Source organism: Hippopotamus amphibius, chromosome 9 (genome assembly GCF_030028045.1).
Source record: "Hippopotamus amphibius kiboko isolate mHipAmp2 chromosome 9, mHipAmp2.hap2, whole genome shotgun sequence".
Lineage (NCBI taxonomy): Eukaryota > Metazoa > Chordata > Mammalia > Artiodactyla > Hippopotamidae > Hippopotamus > Hippopotamus amphibius.
In genome coordinates, this window is record NC_080194.1 from 114,487,629 (window position 1) to 114,512,785 (window position 25,157).

Sequence of the window (25,157 nt, forward strand, 5' to 3'; positions counted from 1 at the left end):
GTGTACTTTGTCACGGCAGTCCGGGCAGACGAATACACTCACTGCCTGATTTCAAACCCTCCTTCGTTTTTCTTTCCTTAGGGTCACACATGCTTCCCCACAGGTCGGTCTTAGTACTGGGTTCAGGAAACACGGCACCTCCACCTTTAGGGAGGACGAGCTCGGGATGGAGGAGGAGGAGGACGCGGAGGTCAGGCAGCTCGGGCTCAGGGAGGAGAATTACAGCAGGTGCCCCACCCCCGTCCCCACCCTCTCCCCCACTGATTGTTCTGTTGACTCTACCTTCGAGGGTCTTTTCTGAAAAACCTTCTCCAGTGGACCACTGTGGTTGGTGCCCATCTACTTTCCTTCTCCTTCAGATTCATCTTGATTTTCCTCTGGAAACTACTCTCTCTGTCCAAGTGGTTTGGGTGGCAATAACCACACCCCCAGTCCTGTTGGCTGGACCTGGCCAATCAGAGCCACAGTGACTAGTTCAGAGATGTGATCCCATGTGGGTTCAAGAGCCACGTCTGGATCTCGCTAGAGCTTTTAGGAAGAGAAATCCACTTTCTGATGGAGTTGAAAAGCCAGTGTCGCAATTCCGTGTCTATATGTGGAGAGCTCATGTGTGAATGGCAGCACGACAAAAGAAGGAAGAGCGAAGACAGAGAAAAGGAAGAAGGGAAGGGGAGGGGAAGAGAAGTGAATCCTACTGCAGCCTTGGTTAGCCAAGTCAATAAATTGTCCCTTCCGCTTAAGTCAGTTTCACTAGCCAATTGGCACGTAGATGGTGGTAAACTTCCTACAATGCAAAGGACAGCTCCCTACAACTATTGGCCAGATATTTACCATCTGGAATTTCAGGGTCATTTTGTAACCTTTTGGGAGCCTTCACCTCTCGCAATCAGCAGAGACCTGACTAATACACACCCTGGCCTGTGAGATGGCCTACCCAAAGCTGAATTCAAAGTACCGCTGCACATTTAAGTCCTACTATTAGATCCAGAGACTTCAAAGGCAAAGAAATGCCACATAAGACAGGGCTTACTTTTGGAAGCTGGGTTAAATTCCAGCACTACAAGGGTGTCTGGGCCCTGGGGAGGGCGTCCTTCTGTCTCCTGGTCCTCGGAAACATCCTTCTGCACCGAGTCCCCGCTGGAGAGAGGAGGGTCATCTTTGGGATGGCCCATCAGCACCTGGTCCTCGGGCTCTGGCTCAGAGAGTACATCTTCTTCAACAGAATCATACTCGTCACTGGACCCATCCTTTTCTCTCCTTTGTAGATTGACACTAAGTTCCAGGCTTTTTCTTAGCTCCTGCCAAAAGTCAAGAAGAGAAGTGAAAAATGAAATATGTTCCTTTGAGGAAAAACTCCTTTGAAAATAGATCGTTGGCATCAAAGAACTCTTCCCATGAAACTAACATTTACCCAAACCACCTCAACCCAAGTGTTATCCTCACTTTGAGGATGAGAAAACAAAGGGGAAGGGACAAATGAGCAACTCTCCTCTGGAAGGATCAGAATTTACAGTATTAATTGTGGTTTTCATAGGTCGAGGATGCTACTGTGTGTGTGTAACGATTTTGATGTGGGGGCTTGTTAAATCAGGTTGCGGGTTCCAGCCCCTGAGTTTCTGATTCAGTGGGTCCTGGATGGGGCCTGAGAATTTGTATTTCTACCAAGGTGATGCGGATACTGCCGGCCCAGGGATCACATTTTGACTATGAAATCCCAAAGGCCCCCCAATGATCCCCATATTCCAGATGGTAAAACATCTGGCAGACAGCTGTGGGGGGCCGGCCTGTATACTGAAGTATGTTTAGAAGCACCTAAACGTCACGACATTTAGTACTTAACCATAGCTGCTTGAGTTTTTCATACGTGTTTCACCTCCATGAGATTGTAGATTTACAATCTTAAGACCAAGCATTAAGATCTAGATTTACGGAGATGAGAAAATTGATCACTGAAGCCAGGATACTTTGGAAAGGGAATAAGGGCACTGCTACATGTACACTGGGACAAAACGTGCACACTGGACTGTCTGGGGAAACCAGTATGTTTGGTCAGCCTCACTGGGCTATCCCTGTAGCCCTTGTAGTAACTGACATAGTTGTGAGAACATGAGAAACAACCAAGTTTATGGTTGACTATAAACTTAATAGTTGTGTAGTAGGCTGAATAATGACTCCCCAAAGATGCCCAAGTCCTTATCCCTGGAGCCAGTGAATTAGTGAGGACTCATTAAGAAGTGAGAAGCACCATATACAAAACTTTGATCATCTCATTAGAGAAATCATCCTAAAAAACCCAATGATAGAAATATGGACATCAAAGGTGCTGCTGGCAAGAGCTCAGGAAATAAGGAGCATGTTATTGGGAACCAGGGAACAGAAAATCCTGTTATGTGGCAGAAGAATCTTAGCTGCACTGTGTCCTATAGTTATGGGGGAAGTGGAACTTGCAAATGATGAACTTGGATATTTAGCTGAAGAGATTGCCAAGCAAAGTGTTAAAGATACAGCCTGGTTCCTTCTTGCTGCTTAGAGTAAAATGCTAGAGGAAGAGAAAGACTGGGGGAACTGTTAAGTAAAAAGGAACTGGGATTTGATGATCTGGGAAGCTCTCAGCCTATCCAGGTTGTGAAAGATGCTAAAATTGGGAGATTCACTGTCAGAAAAGCATGCTCTAGAGAAAAAATGAAGGGTGTGGCTAGGCAACCTTTTGCCAAAACCTCTGAAGGATCCACAGTTTACAGTATTCAATCACACTGAGGGCTCTTTGAACAGATTAGACATGTGACTCATGAATCCCCTTAGACATCTCAGCAGGGGCCAGGAATAGAGATGGGATTATCCAGGAAAGATGTGTGGAGAAGTCTCTTGTATAATGGAGTGAATCCTAGAGACATACATAGGAGACTCACATGGTTTTTGAGGATGTCATACCAGCAGAAACATTGCCAGCTTGGACTGAATGGGAGGGAGAAAGCACAAAATAAAAAAAAGCTGTCAGACCCCCCCAGATTCTACAGGCAGCAAACAGGTTGATAAAACTGCATAGCTGCAAACACATGCTACCCTTCGTGAAAAAGGAAGAGGGGCTCCCGTGGTGGAGCCGTGGGCCCAGAGGGTGGAAACCTGAGCCATAGAGAATTATTCCCGTGCCTTGAAACCTAATGGAGTTTGCCCAGTTGGATTTCAGAATTGCTTGGGTTTGGTGACTCCTTTTTTCCTTTCATTTTCTGTCTATTGTAATGGGAATGGCTATAACGGTTACAGGCAGTTATTGTACTTGGGAGCAGATATCTTGTTTCCTAGTTTTACAAGTTCACAGAGGGAGAGAAATTTTGCCCTAGCATGAGTACTACCCACAGTCTCACCCTCACCTAATTTAGATATAAATGATGAGATTTGAGAGTTTTGAGCAGATGAGACTTAGATGATATTTTGGACTTAAGTTGGTACTATAATGGGTTGAGGCTTTTGGGACCCTTGGGATGGGATGGATGTATTTTGCATGTGAGATGGACATGAATCTTTGGGGGCCAGAGGGCAGACTGTTGTGGACCCCAAAGACGTCCACATTCTAATCACCTTGGATGGTGAATGTTACCTTACGTGGCAAAGGGAGCTTTCAGACGTGAATAAGTTAATGATCTTGAGATGAGGGGGATTATCTTGGCTAGCTAGGGGGGGCCTATGTCTTCACAAGTGTCCTACTAAGAAGGGGGTAGGAAGATCAGCGTCAGAAGGAGAAGATATAAGGGTGGAAGCAGAGGTTAGGAAGGAGAGAAGATGCTACATTGCTGGCCTTGAAGGAGGAAAGGACACCAGCCGAGGAATGTAGGTGGCCTCTAGAAGCTGGAAAAGGCACAGAAATGGATTCTCCTCTAAAGCCTCTAGAAGGAACATAGGTCTGCTGACACCTTGGTTTTAGACTAATGACACTGAATTTGGATTCTGAGCCCCAGAACTGTAAGATAAACCACTATGTTTGTGGTAAGTTGTTACAACAGCAATAGGCAACAATTTTTTTTTTTTTTGGATGCACTGCGTGGCTTGTGGGATCTTAGTTCCCTGACCAGGGTCCAAACCTGGGCCCCTGGCAGTGGAAGCACTGAGTCTTAACCATTGGACTGCCAGGGAAGTCCCCAGGAAATGAATATAACTATCTATCTTTTACAGCTCTCTCCCTCCCACTCTTCCCAATATCAAGTCTCAGTGATATTTATTGAGCAATAGAACACTGCCTGGCACAGAGTAGACGCTTGACAAATATCTGCTGAATAACTAATTTATGTCAGTGACTGTGTAGGAGCTGTAAGCAGGAGTGGAGAGCACCCACCTGCCTCGGAGGTGGCATTAGTGACGCGACTCTTAGCAAGTTACTTAAATTCTCTGATCTGCATTTTGACATCCATAAAAATGGGTTAATAAATCCCAACCTCACTGAATTGTTTTATCAAAGTAGTAGTGTGAACTGGGGATAGTTTTGCCCCCCCAGGGGATATCTGGCAATCACTTGGAGATGTTCTTGGTCACAACTGGGGAAAGGGAGTGCTGGTGGCATCTGGTAGGTAAAGGCCAGGGATGCTGCTAAACATCCTAGAATGCACAGGACAGTTCCCACAACAAAGAATTGTCTGGTCAAATGTCAGTAGTGATGTGAGTGACACTTTGGTGTACCTCAAAAGCTGGTACAAGAGTGTAAAGCAATTCTATTCCAATAAAGAGCTTTAAAAAAAATAGTGTTGTGAGTGAAAAATTCTACATTGAAGTGAGCACATATTCACCAACAGCATTTAAAAAGATAGTAGCAAGCTCTTCTAGTTGAGTGTACTGACATGATCCATGCAACCTTCATGGAAGCCACGTTGAGGTCATGGCTCATGTCTTCGAAGTCTGACTGTGCTGGGCAGTTGGGGGGCGAACGGATTTACTGCCCCTCCACAGGGAAACGTGAGTTCCTGGGTGGTCTGCTGTTCAACAGCAATTGCAGTCACTGTAAAACTGGTAGCCCTTTATATCAGAATAACGCTCTGTACTTTACAAAACATCTTCAGTTCCTCTCATCTGATCCTCACGATAACCCTGCAAGATGAATGGGTGGAGTGAAACCTTCTCTAACGAGAGCACGAACTCCTGTTACCACAGTATAAGCAGTTGGCTCCTCTTCTTGGCCCACCTGCCAATCTCAGATGCGGTCCTCTTCAGCTCTGTGTTCTGCAGTGGTGGAGGCCAGGCTAGGTGAGAAAACCCCACTTTCAGCATCCCCCGTATTCTCGCCCAGTCACGGCGGAGCAAAATGATAAAACAGGCGCCAGCTTCCTGGGAGACTCCTAGCTGGGAGACCCCTGTGACCGACCAGGACTTCCTGGCCAGTCCCGGGGCCCAGAATCCTCCCCACGGATGCCTAAGGCCAAGTGGAGCCATCACCCACTGCCAGTTCCAGGAAATATCTGGATGGGGTATTAGGATCCTAGAACCCACCGTCAGCTGCGCAGGTTCCCCTCCACCTTTTTGTTACCTTCACCATGTGGCAGCCCCATATTTTAAGTGACTGAATTTCTGGAGTCCCCCCATGTTGGAGAACGGAAACCTAGAGCCTTTAAGCAGGTCCAAATTGTCACAATGATGAAGTGGCAGAGTCATGACGTGTGCCCTCAGCCACAGCTCCCTGCTCTGTCTAGATTATCCAAGTGTGAAATGGACTCACTTTTGGGGTCCAACCAATGGGGAAGTTGATGCAGCGACTATTATCATCCATTTATTCACATAGGCAGGCACATTACGGGCGCTGCGTGGAGGGCTGAGGTCCTGGTGGGGAGTCGGATGGAAAAGCCTCAGGCAATCCGTGCATAAAGGAAAAGAAGCAGGGGCATTTCAGATGTGGCCAGGACTGGGAAGGAAAAAGCCTGCCTGGAGGATGGGACCAAGAGTGAGTGGGCTGAGGGCAGCCCTGTTGAAAGTTGGTCAGGGAAGGCTGGGTGAGGACGGCACGCCCAGGGAGCGTCTGGGTCACAAGTGCGTCAGGAGGAACAGCAGAGGCAAAAGCCAGGAAGCAGCAGTGGCTGGAAGGCAGTGTGCACCAAGTGAGCGGAGGGTGGGGAGCGGGAAGCGGTCACCTGGGCAGCGCCTTGTGGACCTCAGAGAAGAGTCTGGACTTTCTTTTATGCACCAGGAGAGGTCACGAAGGGTACTCAGCAGAAGTACATTATCTGATTTCGGTTTTTAAAGGTCACTATGGCTCTTGAGTACCAAATGGATTTTGAGAGGTGGGGCCAGGATGGAAACAGGGCAGACAGTTGTAGCTGCGGTAGCAGGTAAAGAGGAAGGTGGCAGCAGAGGTGGGGATGGGAGATGCATTTTGAGATGTATTTTGGAGGCTGAGATGACAGAAATGGCTGACTAGAAATTAACAACATGCCCCCTTCACCCCAGCCCTTCTAGGAATTTATCCTTCAGTCTTAAGTAGGCAAAGATCATTGAGGCATCATTTATAATTGAGAATGTCCTGCACATTCATCAGTAAGAGATGGGTTAAATTACTAACAGAGCAGGCGTTGACGGAGCCCCAGGCAGCCCTTACAGAGAATGAGGTGGATCTTGTGCACTTATTCAGAAAGACAGCGAGATACATGTTCAAGGAAAAAAGAAGCATATTGGAAAATGTACATATAGTATAAACCTGACTTTAAAAATAATTATTATATTAGTATGTACACATATAGGCATACAATAAGTCTGGAAAAATAAACATCAAACTCTTAATAATATTCTGTCTGGGGTGGTATTATGAGGACTTTGTCTTCTGCTTTGTTTTACTTAATTTTTTATTATAAGCATGTTTCCAATTTTATAAATAGAAAAAAAATCTGGTATTTACATTTGTTTAAATCCTGCTCCTTAGTCTTGAAAATAAATACATGCCCTATAGAAGTGGTAGGAACAGTGGTGTAGAGGACCCTGAACGGCAGTGGTCTGACAGTTACTGATCTCTAGCCCTGGAACACATCTTGTCCCCGAAAGAAGGATTCAGAATTGGGCGAGCAGCAGTGCTTGATGCCGGTACATAATGCAGCAGCGTCTAACTTACTGTATCCAGTCAAGTCATCCAGATTTAAAAGTAACAAGCCACCAATCTCAACAGGAAGAAATTCCGGTAATATAAATATAGCACCCATAAGTCCTTCTCAGGGGAAAAAACCTCCAGAGGACAAAATCCAAACAATGCAAAGTAAAATCAAAGAACACAGACCAGGAGATGCTGCGATAAAAGGTCTAACGGTGAACACTGAAGCTGTCTGGAGACTAAAGAAGTACAAGGGACCTTGAACAACACGGGGGCTAGGGGCACTGACCCTCATGCAGTCAAAAATCCATGTACTGGGCTTCCCTGGCGGCGCAGTGGTTAAGAATCCACCTGCCAAAGCAGGGACATGGGTTCAAGCTCTGGTCCAGGAAGATCCCACATGCCGCGGAGGAACTAAGTCCGTGCACCACAGCTATTGAGCCTACGTGCCACAGCTTCTGAAGCCCGAGCGCCTAGAGCCCGTGCTCCGCAACAAGAGAAGCCACTGCAGTGAGAAGCCCGCGCACGGCAACAAAGAGTAACCCCCGCTCGCCACAACTAGAGAAAGCCCATGTGCAGCAACAAGACCCAACGCAGCCAATTAATTAATTAGTTAATTAATTTTTAAAAATCCATGTGCTGCTATCTCTGCCTCAAAAGCAAAGGAACTGAGGGCTTCCTAGGTGGTGCAGTGGTTGAGAATCCGCCTGCCAATGCAGGGAACACAGGTTCGATCCCTGCTCCAGGAAGATCCCACATGCCACGGAGCAACTAAGCCCGTGTGCCACAACTATTGAGCCTGCACTTTAGAGCCCGTGAGCCACAACTATGGAGCCCATGTGCTGCAACTACTGAAGCCCACGTGCCTAGAGCCTGTGCTCCACAACAAGAGAAGCCACGGCAATGAGGAGCCCGCGCACCACAACGAAGAGTAGCTCCCGCTCACCGCAACTAAAGAAAGCCCATGCACAGCCAAAAAGACCCAACACAGCCAATAAAACAAATAAATTCATAAAAAAAATAAAAATGAAAAAAAATAAAAAAAAAAAAAAGAAAAAGCAAAGGAACAGATAAATGGCTCACCCAAGGGCAGGAAGCTGAAGCAGTCTGGATAGAAGAGGACTCAAACCCTAGTTCTTTTGATTTCATATTTTGTGATCCCTAACCAAATACAGACTTTTCCCCATACTTAAAGATCTGTAAAATGAAAATACAGAAGCTATATTTATTGCAAAAACCCCACACACAAGTGGACCCATGCAGTTCAAACCCGTGTTGTTTAAGGGTCAACTGTAGTAGACAATTGTGCGTATCCGGGTTCTGGACTGAAATGTAATTAATGTTCTAAATCTAAGCTCTTGGTTAAGCTCACAAAAACCAAAAGAGAACAGGCAGTGTGGGTGCACCCGGGCCTCATTTTCCATAGCAGATTAGTCAATGCATATCCATCTTAAATGGAAACGACAGGGTTTTTAAAAATGGCAACTCCGACCTCTTAATATTTTGTTCATAATTTATTAAACAGATGGGATATTTTAAGAAATCTCTCTTGTGATAAAGAAATCTGAATTTCAGCAATTCCTTCTGTTAAAATTTGGTTTTGCTCCTGTTAAATTAATGTAATTTTAAATGCCATAGTTGTTACACACACACACACACACACACATACATATATGATGCCTACATTCTGCATGGCTGCTATCTTGTTCACAAAGGAAAATAATACATTTGCTCACACTGGGTGAACACACTTTAGGAAACTAGGCCCTTACAATGCCCACGTGATCTAAAAACCATCTGTTCCGGGGGCAAAGGGGAGATGAACTAAGTAGCCACATTCCCTCGAGAAAGCTGTTCAAATCCTTTCCGTCTGGAACGATGACGACCTTGGTTGGTCGCTTTGAAAGCCAACCTGCTGATACTTCAAAGGGATACCATGCTGGGGCATCTACCAGTTGCTTTGAAGCTGTCATCCTGAGATGCCTCTGTGAAAACTTACTTTATAGCTTTGCTTTAAAACCTTGTTATATGCAATTTCAATGCTCAGCCCTTAAAATGTTCAGCTCAAGCCCTTTCAACAGAAAGCCTTCTGCATGGAGGGCAGACTACAAACACCACAGGTGGAGAGCAGATGATGGGCTGTATACAAATTGGCCTCCTTCCTAAAGAGCCAGGGAGGAGGTGAGGGAAGGAAGGATGCTGGATCAGTGACTGAAACACAGCTGGGGTTTGATGGTCAGTGGATTAGTGCCTTACATGCCTAATCTTCCTCTTTTCTGATGGGCTAGGAAAAGAACGAAACCGGATCACCATAGCACATGAAATGTCTGCAATAACAGCAACAACTATATTATCAACAATAGCACCAATTACAAAGCTTTTGCTACATATCAGGCACCAAGCTAACCCCTCTACACACCTTATCTCCCTGCAGCCTCCCACCACCTTTGTGCATATGTATCCTCGTCTTATAGGCTCAGGGCACTTCAACAGCAGCCCCAGGTCATGCGGCTAGCAAGGGCAGAGCCAGGGTTTGGATGAAGGACTGTCTGACTCCAAAGTCCAGGTTTTTCGTCCCGTGCCCATGTGTACCTTCTGCCTGGCACCTGTGCCTTGGAAGCCAGTGGTCTCTAGAGCGAGATGCAAGTCAGGTGCTCTGTGATCGTTCATTGGCTTACACAAAATTGATGATACCTGCCTGTAAAAGCTTTAGACACAAAGCTGCCATGAAGGCACTAAATGTGTTAAAGCGTGTGTTCAGTGTTAGTGGATGAAGCAGTAAACTTCTAATTATACTTAGAAAGGGGAACAGCTTAGTCTAAATTCTGGGCGTGGGTTCTGGGCCTGACTCCAGTCACCCTGTGTCCCCAAGCAAGTCTCTGAGCCTCAAGCCCCCACCTCTCACGTGAAAAAATGTGCCCTGACAACTTGACAAGGTTGTGGAAGGGATGCAATGAGATAATAGCTATGAATTAGTGTTTCATGATTGCTCTAACAGAGGTCTAGTTTTTACGGAAAATTTAACATTGAGATGACAGCATATTCTTTTTTATTTCTCAGGCCCTACTGACATTGCCTACAAGAAGATCAGATGTTTAGACCATGAAGCCACACTGGATACTTTAAGAGAGCCCTCAAGAGGAAGCAGCAGTCTCTGCGGTACAGGTCATGGACATGCAGCGAACCCCCAATAATGTCTCTCATCTGATCAGTAATTTTATAAAATTGGGATTTGCATGCACTGTTAGTTGCAATAATTCCCACTAACTCCTCTTGCCTTATATGAGCCATTTTACATATATTAACCTGCCTGGCCCAGAAATGATTTTTACCCTGCATTGAGGCATTAATTAACTATTGAATAATTTGTCCTTCATTCATTCATTTATTGTTGAATATATGAGTCCCCATAAGCACATCTGATTGCTAAGTGCTAGGGATAGACTGATAAATAAGACAGAGTCCCTGTTCTCATGAAACTTACAATATGGCAACAACGACAGCCATTCCATATGAAATTACAAGTATAACGAGTGTGAAGAACTCACATCTGAGGTTTACCAGTCCACACCTCAAGCCTGGTAGCATCTAAATCACAAACTTCCCAGAATAAAGTGACTTGAGCTCTAACTTTAGGGTCCACGCTGTGTATTTTTTAAAAATCACATTTCCCTACATCAATTCTGATGGAACTATGGCTAGGAAAATATGAGTTTTACCCGAGCTTCAAGTACCTGTGCAATGTTTTTGGTTTTCTGCTCCTTTCTCATTGCCCCCTTTCAACCTTGGATTTTCTTTCACCGATTTTCATTCAAAGCTAAATTTATTTATGAAGCCCCCTAGAGTTCAGTCTCAAATGTCCATTATTATGAAGAAGAAATCCATCCTTTTATTAGGGAGTGGAGTGGTATAAGAGAAAGAGCACAGACTCAGGAAACAGAACCGTTTCCTGGCTATGAGGCCCTGGGCAAACCCTGTGGCATCAGTGTGCTGTGGCTACCTCATCTGAGCCTGCCCAGAGTTTGGGTGGGAAGGTGACTGAAAGATCAAGAGAAGGAAATTGGATAGGGATGGCGGGATGGAGACCAAACAACACAGAATGCTGCTGGATCACTAGAAATTTTGAGGAATTCCTGAAAGGCAAGAAAGCAGAGATCACATCTATGAAGCAGTAAAAGCAGAGGAAACTATGGACCAAAACAAGGATTTTCTATAGAAGGAATTGTGTGTGTGTGTGTGTGTGTGTGTGTGTGTGTGTGTGTAGCTGAGTCCAGAGTCAAGGTGGAGTGAGAGGAAGCCCTGGGGCATTCACTGAGGGCTGCATTTTAGGGCTGCTGGCCCTTCCCCAGCTGTATTGAGTGCACACAGGCTGACGCCTGGATGTGGGCACTGGGGCAGGGAGGCAGGGCAATGCCCAGGAGATCGTTTTCCCCAAGGTAGACTAGGAGCTCCCATACCTGGAAGAGGCACTAAGACATACAGCTTCCAGGAGTATGTTGTGCCCCAGCCAACATCAGGGTCAGGTTATATCAAATAGAACACGCAGAGGAAGTAGGATTCTCAAATACAAGGACAAGCAGACAACCAAGAATGACCAAACATTTAGGGAAAACCAAAACTCTGAAGATTGGCACAAAATTTAATTAAGAAAATAACCAATACCCAATGCAAGAGAGTTAATAGAATAAATAGAGGAAGACTTTAGCATACTGAAAATTAATAACCCTGGAGAGATTTAAGAGGACATTTCATCCACGAAAAAGAAACAAGTAGAGATCTTAAGTGTTAATTTTATCATTAACATTTTTAAAAAGATAAATTAAATACAGAAAGAGCTAAAAGGTGACAAATTGTGTCCTAGAAATTCAAGCCAAATAATTTCACAAGAACACAGTATAAAAAGACAAAAAGAAAAATATGAAAGAAAAATTAAGAGGCTTGAAGATATGGGCCAACATTTGCCCAAGAGAAGCTCCAGAGGATAGAACAGAAACAATAGAAAATAATAACAATAACAGCAACAATAATAAATGAATGTTTTCCAATGCTAAAGAAAGACACAAGCCTTTAGACTGAAAAGGCCCACCTGGTGCTTTAAATGGGACAAAGATAATGATACTAATATATTCATATAGATAAAGGAACAACCTATCAGAAAACATCTTGACTCTATATGCACACAGTGACAGAGATTTGAAATATATAAAGCAAAAACAGAGAAATATAAGGGAAAATTGATGTTACAGAACTCACCCAGATTAAATAGACAAAAATTAATGAGGGCTCTATTGCAGTGGTTTGCTAATGAGCATAAGAATTTTCTGGGAGTCCTATTAAAAATGCAGATTCTGAGTACTCCATCCCCCCCTCTAAACCCAGTTCTGTATCTTTGAATGGGGTATGAGAATTTACATTTTCAATAAGAAGCCAAAGTGATTCTGATATAGGTGGTTGGGACTATACTGGGACATACATAATTGCCTGGTTAAATAACACAATTAACACTTGCTTTAATAGATATACTGAGAACTTTATACCAAAAAGAGAATGATTATTCTTTTGAAATACCATAGAGCATTCATAAAAATGATCTGGTAGATCACAAAGTCTCAAAAACTTCAGAAACTATGGAAATCAAACAGACCAATCTCTAATCATAATGTAGTAAAATTATAAACAAACACAGAAAGATAAACAAAAACTCTCTACTTAGAACATCTGTAAAAACTCTTCTAAATAAAGAGGAAAAAACATCCCTAAAATCACAAACCAACAGAAGTAAATGACAGTGAGAGCACTACATACACACAAAATTTGTGAGATCAGGACACAGCAGTATTCAGAGGAAAATTTATAGCCTTAAAATTGCTGTATTAAAAAATAAAACTGAAAATAAGTGAATTAAGCATTTAAGGTAAGAATCCAGGTTATGCAATGGGGGTGGGGGAGAATCAAAGCAATAAATTAAACCAAAAAGTTTAGGGAAGGAATTAAGATAAAAGAAGAAATGAACTGAAATAGAAAACAATGAATGAATGAATAACAAAATAAAGTATGCATGATCAATAGAACAGAAAGCCGGGCCTGGTTTGGGCAGTAGAGACAGCTTTCCTATTTTACTCAGTTTACTAAATTGTTTGAATCCTTTCTAATGAGAAATCACTCATCTATTAGATTTTATATAAAATGATACAAAATAATGTGAAAATACCTAAGAAATTCCAAGTAGGCTATAAATGTAAGAAATAAAGATAATTTATTCCATTATTGATTCACAGATCATTTTAAATTTTCATTAAGATTGAAAAGGATGCTTTAGGAATTCAAATACCATCCAGTATCTTCACTTACAGGAATGCTCTATTGGGTGAAAGGATTCCTACATCTCTCGGTTCTGGACCTGTGTTTCATGGGTATTTAGTACTTGTTCACCATCATTCCACACAAATCACTCATGCTCATCACTGAATTATTCCTGCTCAGGAACCTGCCTAATGCTGTTAGCCAGGTGGTTCTTTGGTTTGAGCTATCCAGTTGGGCATCTCTGGGTACATTCAGGATGTCATGCCCCCGATGGTTCCGGGTACCAGAGGGGTAACCCAAGTGCCACTGGAAAGGAGAAAAACCTCTTCCTCTTCTCTTGTCAGGAGCTAACAAAGCTTTCATTGTCTAAATCAAAAGTTGCAAGCTGGTGGTCTGACGACCAAATCTGGCCAGCAGGCATATTTTGTTTGGTCCACAGAAAATCATGAATTAGTTACCAACATAAAAAAATGGGAGAAATCGAACACAAACAAGCCAAGATACTTGGCTTCTCTTAAAACTAGAAAGCTTGGTGCCACCGGGCCCCTATTTCCACATGATAACAGTCAGCTGAGCTGTGTGGAGACTGTTCCCTACATCCCAGCTACATTCTACCATGCCTTGACACCCAGGCCAAGTGCCGTCCTTGTTACCGCCCCCCCCCCCCACACCTCATGTCACTTAAATTATCCATTTTAATTAGCACCGTCTGCCAGAAATCCCAACATTTCTGAATCCAAGCTACATCTCCCAAACTGACTCGTCTATCCCAAGCAGCACAAAAATTCTTTGTCAGATTATGTGTCCTGATTCATAGTTTGGAAAATACTGTCATCATAATTATAACTTGGCGATGTGATGACTGAACTCAGCTATGTGTGGGCTGGCCAGGGGGCCTAATCAACATCTCTGCCATGCTCGCTCATGGATTCCATCAATCAATTACTCAATTCACTTGCTTAACAAAGATTTGCAAACTAACTCTACGCCAGGCACTTTTCAAGGGACCAGAGACACAGCAGGCAACGAGACAGCACACGTCTCTGCCACCATGAAGCTTAGATCTGGGGTGGGGGAAGGGTGTTTCAAGCCCTAAATATGTAACTTGCAAACAGCCTCCAGAAACAGTCCTTGGATGAGTGGGGGGCTCCATGAACTATTACGTATCCTCTGCTCCTGTGGATTTTGCTATATAGGAATGTCTATAAACACCACCTAGGAGGCATGATTTCACAGCTGACAGGCATAGGAAATATCTAATCTATCCCTTTTTGTTGCAGGGGAGGAAATGGGACTCCAAAAAGTGTGACTCAGCCAAGGTCCCACAGAGTTTATAGAAAAGCCCAATGACCCTCTCCAGACTTTCTGAGTCTCAGTCACTTGCTCTTTTTCCTCCCTAAAACAGGAGCCTCAAGCTTCCTACATCTTCCGAAAATGTAATGTCATGTGAAACGGCAATGGGAGACTCAGTGTCAGACAATAGGGAGAGGTGAGGACCAGGGCAAAGTGAAGGGTGCAATGCTTAGAATAAAAGTTTCTAATTCATGGGCTTCCCTGGTGCTGAGAGTCTGCCTGCCAATGCAGGGGACATGGGATTCCATCTCTGGTCTGGGAGGATCCCACATGCTGCACCACAACTGGGCCTGTGCACCACAACTACTGAGCCTGCACTCTAGAGCCCATGAGCCACAACTATTGAGCCCATGTGCCACAATTACTGAAGCCCGTGCACCTAGAGCCCGTGCTCCACAACAAGAGAAGCCACCGCCATGAGAAGCCTATGCACCACAACAAAGAGTAGCCTCTGCTCCCCGCAACTAGAGAAAGCTCGTGTGCAGCAATGAAGACCCAACGCAGCCAATAAATAAATAAGTAAATAAATAAATTTTAAAAAAAGTTTTCTAATTCAAAATAAAACAGAAACAATGATTACAGCACAACACCAAGCCAGCCAATGAAACACACCGTGAGCTGAAGTTGGCTCTTGAGGTCACGGGTCCAAGCCCTCCCCTTTGGATATACCTCTTCCATTTATCACTATATTTCTACCTTTATCTCAAATTTAAGCATAACTTTTTAAAGTCATAATAAGAAACCCTCTCTTACATACCCCTCTTTTTTCTGAATTTTTTTTCTCAATTTTGAGACATATTTCAAATGTGCAACATATTTTGAATGTGACCGAAGTGAGAAAACCAAATATGAAGGGTGCGTATTCATTTTATTAATATAATAATGTGTTAATAATATAAAATGAATTTTCTATTTATCTAAAATTCCCCTCTTTAAATAGTCAAAAACCTAAATACAATAATTTTATATGAAAATATTTCTAAAGTAGACTTCCTTGTCTTCTTAAAAGAGTATGTGTATTAAACATAATTTAATCTTTCTTAATACAAATGATCAATATTCTGGATAGAAATTGATCTGTAATACAGGAGATATTGCCAGGAAGTATTATGCTTTCGTATCTTTCATTTATTGACATGCTCTCCTACCTGAGTTTCCAGAAGTGCAGGATATGGTTTGAAGACAAGGGCAGAGCCCCCTCTCAGCCCTTTGTGGCTTTTGTGAACCTCTGGATTTTTGTTGTTGTTTTATTTTGTTTTTTTACTTTACAGTTATTTTAATTTTACATGACATAGAAGAGATTTTAGCTTCCAATTTTAACATTTATTTCTTTTATAGTCCCCAAATCAAAGCTATGAAGTCCAAATGGTCTTAAAAACTTTCCTTCCATTTGAGAGAGACTCTAATCTTCAGACTTTCTGATTCAGAATCCCCAGGAGTTTGTCTGTTAAAAACTGTGCTAAACAATTCTCATAGCTTAAAAATTAGACCTAAAATATGCACCTAAAAAAATATCCTGGGACAGTGACTTCTCTAGTGGTACAGTGGTTAAGAATCTGCCTGCCAATGCGGGGGACACGGGTTCGATCCCTGGTCTGGGAAGATCACACATGCTGTGGAGCAACTAAGCCCACGTGCCACCACTACTGAAGCCCATGTGCCTAGAGCCCGTGCTCTGCAACAAGAGAAGCCACCACAATGAGAAGCCCGCACACCACAATGAAGAGTAGCCCCTGCTCGCCACAACTAGAGAAAACCCATGCACAGCAATGAAGACCCAACACAGCCAATAAATAAGTAAAAATAAATTTATATAAAAAAATATTCTGGGACTTCCCTAATGGTCCAGTGGTTAAGACTCCACACTCAACAACTCCTGGTCAGGGAACTAGACTGTGCATGCCACAACTAAAAGAGCCCACATGCCGCAGTGAAGATCCTGTGTGCCGCAACTAAGACCTGGCGCAGCCAAATATGTAAATATTTTTAAAAAAATCCTTAGTGATTCTTGTGCATATCAAATTTTAAGATCCACAACTCTATCTTTTGCTTATATATAATAGTGGTTCTCAAACACTGCTGCAAATTATAGTTATATGAGGTGCTTAAAAAGAGGAACCATATCTGAGCCCAAACCCAGGATCAGAACCAAAACCTCTGGATGATAGGACCTGGACATTTGTGTTTATTTTATTTAGTTAGGTTTTCACTTTTTGTTGTGAGCTAACTGTAGATAGTACAGAGCCATCCCGTGTACCCTTCATCCAGTTGCCCCCGTGGTAACATCCTGTATAATGATAGCACAATAGCGCAATCCAGAAACTGACAACAATACAATCCTACTAAGCTTTTTAAACTAGGTCTCCTTTTTCACTTTTTCCTATTTCGTCCTTTGCTGATGCTTAGCTCTACTGAAGCAGCTTATTTCCTCCTTCATGTGCTAGCGTCTTAAAAACTTAGTTTGAAAAAATGTAAAACCCATAGAAAATTTATCAGCATAGCATAATAGGAGGGTATAATGAATGCCCAAATACCCGTCACCTACATTTACCAAGTCTTCATCAATTCTCAGAGACCTGAGAACGAGGACCTTTTATTACATAACCACAATATAATTACTGAATTCAGGAAATTTAACATCAATGAAGTATTATTTTCTAATATAATACAATTTTCAAATTTCATTACTTTCCCCCAACCATCCTTAAATTTAAAGCAATCCCCCCAACCTCCCAGGATCTCACATCGCTTAACTGTGTTATCTCTTTAGCCCCGTTTAATCTGGAACAGGAATTCTCTGTCTCTTATGCAACTGACATTTCTGAAGACTCCAGGCCAGTTGTTTTGTAGACTGTCCCTCACCGTGGCTTTGTCTGGTTGTTTCTTCATTGGATTTCACTTTTGGAAAACATTTTTCATCAGTGTTCCCAGCTTGGGGTTCACTGGGAAAATAGTTGGCAGAGGAGAGGTCTTCTCCATCATTGTTTAAAACAGTTAAGCCGAACTGATGGATGGCCACCTCTGAACACCTTTCTCCCAGGCAGAACATCAATATTCACAATAGACCCTACCCTTTCGGAAGCAAAAACAGCTCAGCGCAGTTCCCGGCCTGTGACTGTTAATTTCATGGAACAAGGCATCCTGGGGTCTGGACTTCTCTGAGGCCTGGGCGAGCAACATCATTTCTCATTCCTCAGTTTCCTCAAACTATAAAATGAGAATGAAAATTCCTAGCAAGGAACTCTCAGGGTTAATGAATGCAGATGGATGTTATGCCCTCCACCTGGTGCTGGGCACTGAGTAAGTGCTCATTTAATGTGAGCTTTTACTATCATTAAAGAAAGTAATGGTATTAGGTCAAGCCTCTCGTGTTGTTCGAAATCTTCTGGCGGGTGGGCCAGAGGTTTTTTTGTTAACATCCAATCCTACTGTGATCTGTGTTGTCTTCCAGGGTGTAAATGGAGACTCTCTCATGGGGTCTATCCTGTGGCCCTACTGCTTGGTATGGAGAAGACCCTGGCCCCTGACAGTTAGGATGTGAAAGTCCATCTTACCATTACATCCTGAATAGTTAAGAGGATCCTTTCTCTGTCCGCACTGCTTGGAGGTTCAGGGCGTCCATGTGCATTCAGAAAGGAGAAATTAAAATCACAGGGTGTGGTGCTGGTGGGAGATTTGGTATCCTAGGGACAAGCAGAGAGAACTGGGCGTGGTAAAAGCAACTTATGTCCCTGGAGATGGACGTCTGTATGTCCCCGTTCTATCGGTCTCTATGCCTCCCTAAGCCATTCTCGCTCTTAAAGCTCATCTGATCAAACATCCCTGCTTTACCAATACCACTGCAGGAACACAGCTAGTAAGTGGACCCGGACTCAAACTCAGGCCACCAACAACCTAAGCGGTGCTCAGAGCCACGGGGCTCAGATGGCTGAGAGAGTACCGATGTGGTGAGATGCCCCCGGCATGTTTTTGACTAAAAACGGTGAGAATATCAAACAGCCTGGATGGTATAATCCCATTTATGTGGAAAGAACAATAAAAGATCAAGGAAAAAAAAAGGCACTTGCTCAAAGGTTATTTATATGGTAATCTGAACCAGCAGAAGTTCCCCAACAACAGAACTGCCCTAAAAAAAACGATCCCTCCTTTTTAAGGTCTCACCATTGAAATTAATGAAGGGTGACCGAAGGGATTTGCTGAAGAGCCCTGCCGGGGACAGAGTGGGGTGGGCTGGTCCACTGGGGGATGCCCGGCCAATGATGGCACAACCACCTAATCTACACTGTACTGACAGTGGGTGAGCCGCCATGGGCCGTGGCAGAGTCCACATGTGGCAGCCCTGCTGGTGGCACATGGGTTGAGACAGGTCTTCAGTCGTTACATACGTCAGCAAGTAACAATGCCATCAAAACTCTGAATTGTAATTGTTGGCAAATATCCAATTCATGCCACTCCAGGATCTACATGATGGAAAGAAAAACTCAGAGAAGACATTCCAGAAGATGCCGGGGTGGGCAAATCTTCTTCCCATCACCTGTCATGCTCTCGGGGACTGATAAGATAACTAAACGTAGAAAATACTGCTCACTGGGAACAGGCCAGGGCCGGAACATTCCAGATCAGCTATCTCACCTTGGATATAATTAATATATACTTTCAAGGAATATAATAAATATATGCAATGTTTAGTCGACATGGTTTTATACCCACCTATTCATAGTAATAATCTCTGGGGCACTGGGATTATGAGAGGACTTTTATTTTCTGTTATCATTCAAATTTTTAATATTGATCTTGCATTGTCAGGGAAAAAAGGATACCTTAATAACAGAAGAAAAAGAAAACGTGTACTTTCATTCCTGGTCCTTAAATGGAGCCGAAAGCATTTCAATGGAGCCTTATTATCCATTGTCACACATACCCCAAGGAGAGCCAACAGAACCGAGACCTGGCACTTAGGAGAACTCTCTGGAAAGAAAGAGGTACCCTCCTTCCCCTGGAGTCATTAGGCTACAATGGCTTACAAAACCCTCCGACGGCTTCTCCTCTGACTCAGAGTAGAATCCCTCATCCCTAGCGCAGCCCTCGAAGCCTGGCGCCACCTAAGCTTCGGCTGTGTCTCCGGCCTCACCCCGTCCTCCCCGCCCCCTGGCTCGCTGGGCTCCGGCCACACTGGCCTCCCTGCTGTCCTCCCTGCTCAGGGCCTCTGCACCTGCCGCTCCCTGTGTGTGGGAGCTCCTCTCCACCTGCTCACTCCCTGGCTTCCTCGCGGCCACCAGGCACAGAGCACCTCATCAAGGGTAAGCGTGCCCTCCCGTGTCACATGGCAGCCCCTGCCCACTTTCTCCAGCCCCTACTCTGTCCTAAGCCCGATCGCCTGCTGGCATATTATATATTGGTCTGTTGTAGCTGCAGCATCTAGATGGTGCCTGGGACGAGGTGGGGATTGTGGTACCTGCACCACACGTTTGTCTAAGGGGACAGCTACCTCACCCCCACCCCCACCCAGCGCCACTCACAGCTGTCATATGAGAATGTAATTCCCAAATCTTTTGATTTTTCAAGAGAAACCCCCAATTCAGATTTTGACATGGAATCTCCCGATACTTAAATGTCAGCCTGTAATTCACATCTTTTAAAAAAGCCCAGTCAACCAGGGTGAAGACCAACAGAACGTGCCTGCACATGCCGGTCTGTGAACTCAGAGCGCCAAGAAATTGAAGTTCACTGAGGATCTGATGGAAGGCGAAAAGGCTGGTGTGTTTCAACAGTGAAGGTCAGATGAAAAGTACACGCGCGGACAGCAATTCCTTTTGCTCCATTTCAGGCGGCACTTGCAAACAGTGTGAGGGGGGCTGAGTATATTTAGCCAGGCATGCTTTTTTTTTCCTTCTCTGTTCAGATTGCACCTCTTAAGGCTTCTGCCTTTGCCGAAAACTGGTGTGGCCATTTCACTCTTTCACTTAGCAGGAAGATAACTCTGAGGGGAAATTGACTGTGAAGGCTTATGGGGTGCCCCCTCAAGATGGGGAGAAAAGGGGAAGGAAGAAATACCGCCAGGCACTCACGGTGGAGAAAATTAAGTGCGGCAAGCAGGGTGATGCTGATTCAGAGCACGTGCACACAGGCATGCTAATGGAGTTTAATAGCTTGCGAGGGGCAGGCTGCGTGGTGTTGCAGGGAGCTTGGGAGCTTGCAAAGGAAGGAATATATGTTCATTTAACAGGGGTTACCGAATGGCCAGAGGAGGAGAGGACTCGCATGCCTCTTGCTTGAAGGGCATATGCACGCCTTCTGAGACAGGGGGCGGGGCTGGGGCTGTAATGGACTGAATTTGGCTACAAACCAGCCTCCCCAACTAAGGGAAGCTGAGGGCTGTTTGCACAGACTGATCCTGAGTAGAGAACCTTTTGGTTGATTCAAAAGTGTGTGTGTTGTGTTGTGTGGGACATGGGTGTTGAAGGCAATGGAGTCTACAATTTTGTCCACTGTAAAAATCCCATTTCTATGCACTGTTTTTAAGGAAACAAGGTCATTGGATCCTTCCATAAAAAAGGACTTTTTTCCCAGGAAGACACAAATTTGCAATTAACTCTCAGATTTTTTTTTGCAGCAGGGATGTGAAAGAAAGTGATCGCCTGCTCTTTAATTTTCCTTCCTTTACGAGCAAAGAAGGTAACACCCATATGCAACGGTGATCAGAGGACTGTTTCCTGGGTGATGTTTCCATCTCCTTTGTGAATCATTTTCACTTCAGAAAAGCAGGGTTTTGTTACAGAAGCCACACGTGGAAGGAAGTCCATCCTTCTGGTGAGCCTCTGGAATCTGCAGCCTGGGTCCAAGGTTGAACCATCTCATTCTGGCAAATAGGGCAGGACTGGCTTAGCAACTTGACTTTGGCTCTTCTAGAAAATTTAGCTTGTACATAACCACGGAGATAATCTACACACTCCTTCTAAGTATAAAAGCGATGCCCTTGAAAGAAAATCCACTCTCCATCCCCACCCCTGCCAGGTCTGTCCCACTGCCCCTCCAACCTCATCGCCTTCTAACTCCCCTTTGCTCACCTCATGCCTACATCGTGCACCCTTGAACAAGCCCAGCCTCAGGTCATCGGTCCTTGCTGTTCCCTCTGCCTGGAATGCTTTTCCCATTGCTGGCTCCTTCTCATCCATCAAGTTTCAGCTGAAACATCATACCTGAGAGAGGCGTTCCTTCCCTCTCTACCGTGCGATGTTCCCTGTCTCCTACGCTGGCCCATCTCCAGGCTGTTCCATCTCCCCTTTGTTTGTTTGGGGTTTTTTCCTAGAACGTATCAATACTTGAAATCATGGCATTATTTATTTCTTGGTTTCATTCTTTGTTGTCTGTCTCTCCCTCTGGAACGTGAGTTGCTTAAGAACAGGCCCCTTGTCAGTTTTTTTCATTTCTGCCTCTCTGGTGCCTAGGACAGAGCCTGATGCTCAAAAGTAGGTACCCAGCAAATGCTTGCTGAATGGAAGACTGGGCTTCACTGTTACAATTCTAAGGATTTCAGAAATGAAATGACAATTTGAGGAAGGGGAGTGAAATACCCCGGCGGTCAACCTCGTCAGCTGCTGCATGGACATGAACTCCGAGCTATAGTGACACAGGGCCTCTGGGTATGTCCACGTGTAGTTTCTGATGCGCTGTGGGTTGGGGGTGGGGGGGTATGGATATTCAAAATATTTAACAACAGGTTCATGCATACAGGTGTGGACAGGCTGAGTATCAGCTCGACTTACCTACCCTTACCTCCCTGGCCCTCACATCTTACCCAGCTTTTAGGAACCAGGCAAATGTCACTCCCTCCATGAAGCCTTCCTAGATACTCTCCCTCCTGGTCCCACTGCACCCTGCCTCACCTCTCAGCTCCCTCTTGAGGTAGAGGGATTATACGCTTTTGCCTCTTTTGGGTCAGACACCAGCCTCGCTGACCTCTGGACACCGGCTCCCTAGCAGAGCGTCTAGCACAAGGTTCAAATGCTGGCTAAAGTGCAGGAAATAAATGCAAGCATGAAGGAAGGCAGGGGCTCGCGAAGGAAGGAATAAGTAACTGTTAGAAAGCGCCCCCAAGAGCCGCTACAGCCCCGAGCTGAGGACAGTCCTACCTGTGGACGATCCCCAGAAGCATCATTTGCCTTGGCGGTCACACCCCCACATGGCTCAAAATCTTCGGAATAGTCCAGAGGAGGCTCGATGTGGAGCCGCGGGCCGGCTTCCGTTCTGATCTGCACAGATTTCTACACACAAAAAGTCGGACCGTTTCAGATATGGTGAAATGGACACCCTGATTCCTCCGAGGGGCGAGCACGGTAGGGGTTCACTGCAAAGTGGCGTGTCTGCACGTGACAGCCGTCGGGTCAGGGTGCACCCGGCCCCGGCATCACCCGGGGCAGGCCAGCCGCATGGCGCACACCACCTCTGCTCAGGTCCTTACCGGTTCTTATTGCCTAAAGCGTGTCCAGGAGAGTTTTTGTAGTAAGTTTTTGGTTTGAAATAACTTATTGGTAGAATTTTAGTAGATGTTAAACTTTCCCAAATGGGCTTTGTGATCTAAGTAAGTTTAGGAAAGCCTGGGTTTGGGGCCAGGACTTCTCAGGGCTTTTAATGGCCCCCTCACCCCCTCCTCCACACACACTGTGGATATTCTAAAATGGAATATGGATGGAACAGATTCCAAACTTTTGGGGACATGGAAACTGTGGTGGGGCTTCTTTCTCCTCGCATCCCTGGGTCATTCTTTAGGAAACCCATCCTTCAGCCTGGTGTGGCAGCCTGCACGCGGTCCCCCGAATGTCTGTTTCCTCTTCCTCTCTTGTACTGTGTTTCCAGATATGCACTTGGTGCTCCCAGCATCCCAGCAGCTGGGAGGGAGCAGGTAAATACTGGCCCATGCTGTGTGGGTGGGAGGGAGAGGTGTGTGCATCTTTGAGGTTGCACCCGGAAAGGGAAGAGGAGAGCCCCTTCCTGCTGGCTGCAATGATGAGGTGGCGGTACGCTGCTGAGGACTGTGGGAGGGGGTGGCATCTGGAAGAGGCTGGAGTGACAAAAGAGGTTGTACCTGGGCTCCTGCATGACCGCGCAGAGCAAGGTGACTGCCCATCACTAACCTGTGTCAGAGACATCGACTTTCATGTTGTTTAAGCCACCGTTACTTGGGTCTCCTTGGTTTAGCAGCCAGACCTGTACCCTAAATGGTACACCTGGCATGTGAAAGTCTCTATAACCCGGCCCCAACCTACCTTTCCTACATGGATTCCCACACATACACTCACGCACCTCACACCTGGGCCAGGCAAAACTGCTTTCTGTACGCCGAGTGCCTGCAGCTTTGTCAGCCCAGCATTCATTCCCCAGCCTGCAGGGAATGCCTCCCTCATTTTCCTCCGGGTCCCATTTCCCTCCCCGGCTCAGTCCACATGTAGCCCAAGGAGGGGGTGGGAATGTGATTCAGGCCTGGCCAGTCAGCCCATTCCATCCCTCACAACCCGCCGGTCAGCTGTTCGGGGATGGGAATGGACCTAAGGCAGCCAGTGACAGTGGCCCCAGGATTCCCGGTAGAGCTGTGGGAGGAGATGCTTTCTTCCTGCAGCGGTGCTAAGCTACAGGGAGGCACTCCAGGAGCTGCTGGGGACCATTGTTCCCCTTCCGCAGAGATAAAGAGAGCTGAGAGAGTGAAGCAGAGTCCTGGTGGATTTGTTCAGAACCCCTGGATCCAGCCATGCCTGAAGGAAGCCATTGCTGAAGCTTCCTCTCATTTGCCTAAGCCAATGCGAATAGGATTCATGTTATTTGTGACAGAATCCTGACTCTCACCTGTGCCCCAAACCCTCCCACCTCTGTGCCTTTGCTCATGCCGTTCTTCCAACCTTCAAATATCCTCCATGTATCCAAGTCCTACCTAAATTCTGGAGGCACTTTCCACCCACCCAATAGCTGTCCACGGCCCTCTCCAGCCTGACTTATCGGAGCCCTGATTCTATCGAGTTGGTATTGTGCCCCTTTAAGGTGGTCACGTCGCTGGTGGCGCTTGCAGCTGGGAAGGCGTGTGAGGCGGATCTGAGCGGCTGCAGGAGCTGCCGAGGAAGCTGTTTTGTTTCCCTGCGAATCAGGACTCACTCAGGGACACAGGATTTTTGCCCTTTATCCTCCATCCTTCATCCTGATGGACTGCGGATGTAACGTTTGGGAGCAGGGTAGCCATCTTGTGAGAATAAGAAAGGAAGCCACAGGCTAAGGACGGCAAAACAGAAGCAGCCTGAGTCCCTGGGGGCATCATCCACCCATCCTCCCTGCCTGGCTGCCTCCAAAGGCCTTCACGTCAGAGGAGAGACAACGATAGCCTTTAAGCCCCAGCGGTCCAGTGTCCGTCATGTGCAGCTGAGCTGAATCCTAGTGGACAACCCTCGTTCGGGCACTT

The 25,157-nt window shown here is 45.3% G+C and overlaps 1 protein-coding gene across 7 annotated transcripts in view; it reads right to left on the minus strand.

Moving 5' to 3' along the window:
- KATNIP (katanin interacting protein) overlaps positions 1-25,157 on the minus strand; it is a 203,098-nt gene that overhangs the window by 108,549 nt on the left and 69,392 nt on the right. For 5 of the 7 annotated variants that reach the window (XM_057749980.1, XM_057749982.1, XM_057749978.1 and 2 more), the window contains 3 exons: positions 22,846-22,977; positions 18,268-18,396; positions 1,031-1,298 (listed from right to left, as the gene is read on the minus strand). In XM_057749980.1, the coding sequence (XP_057605963.1) occupies positions 1,031-1,298; positions 18,268-18,396; positions 22,846-22,977 (529 nt within the window). The remainder of the gene's footprint in view (positions 1-1,030; positions 1,299-18,267; positions 18,397-22,845; positions 22,978-25,157) is intronic. The other 2 variants (XM_057749981.1, XM_057749983.1) reach the window with 2 other exon arrangements.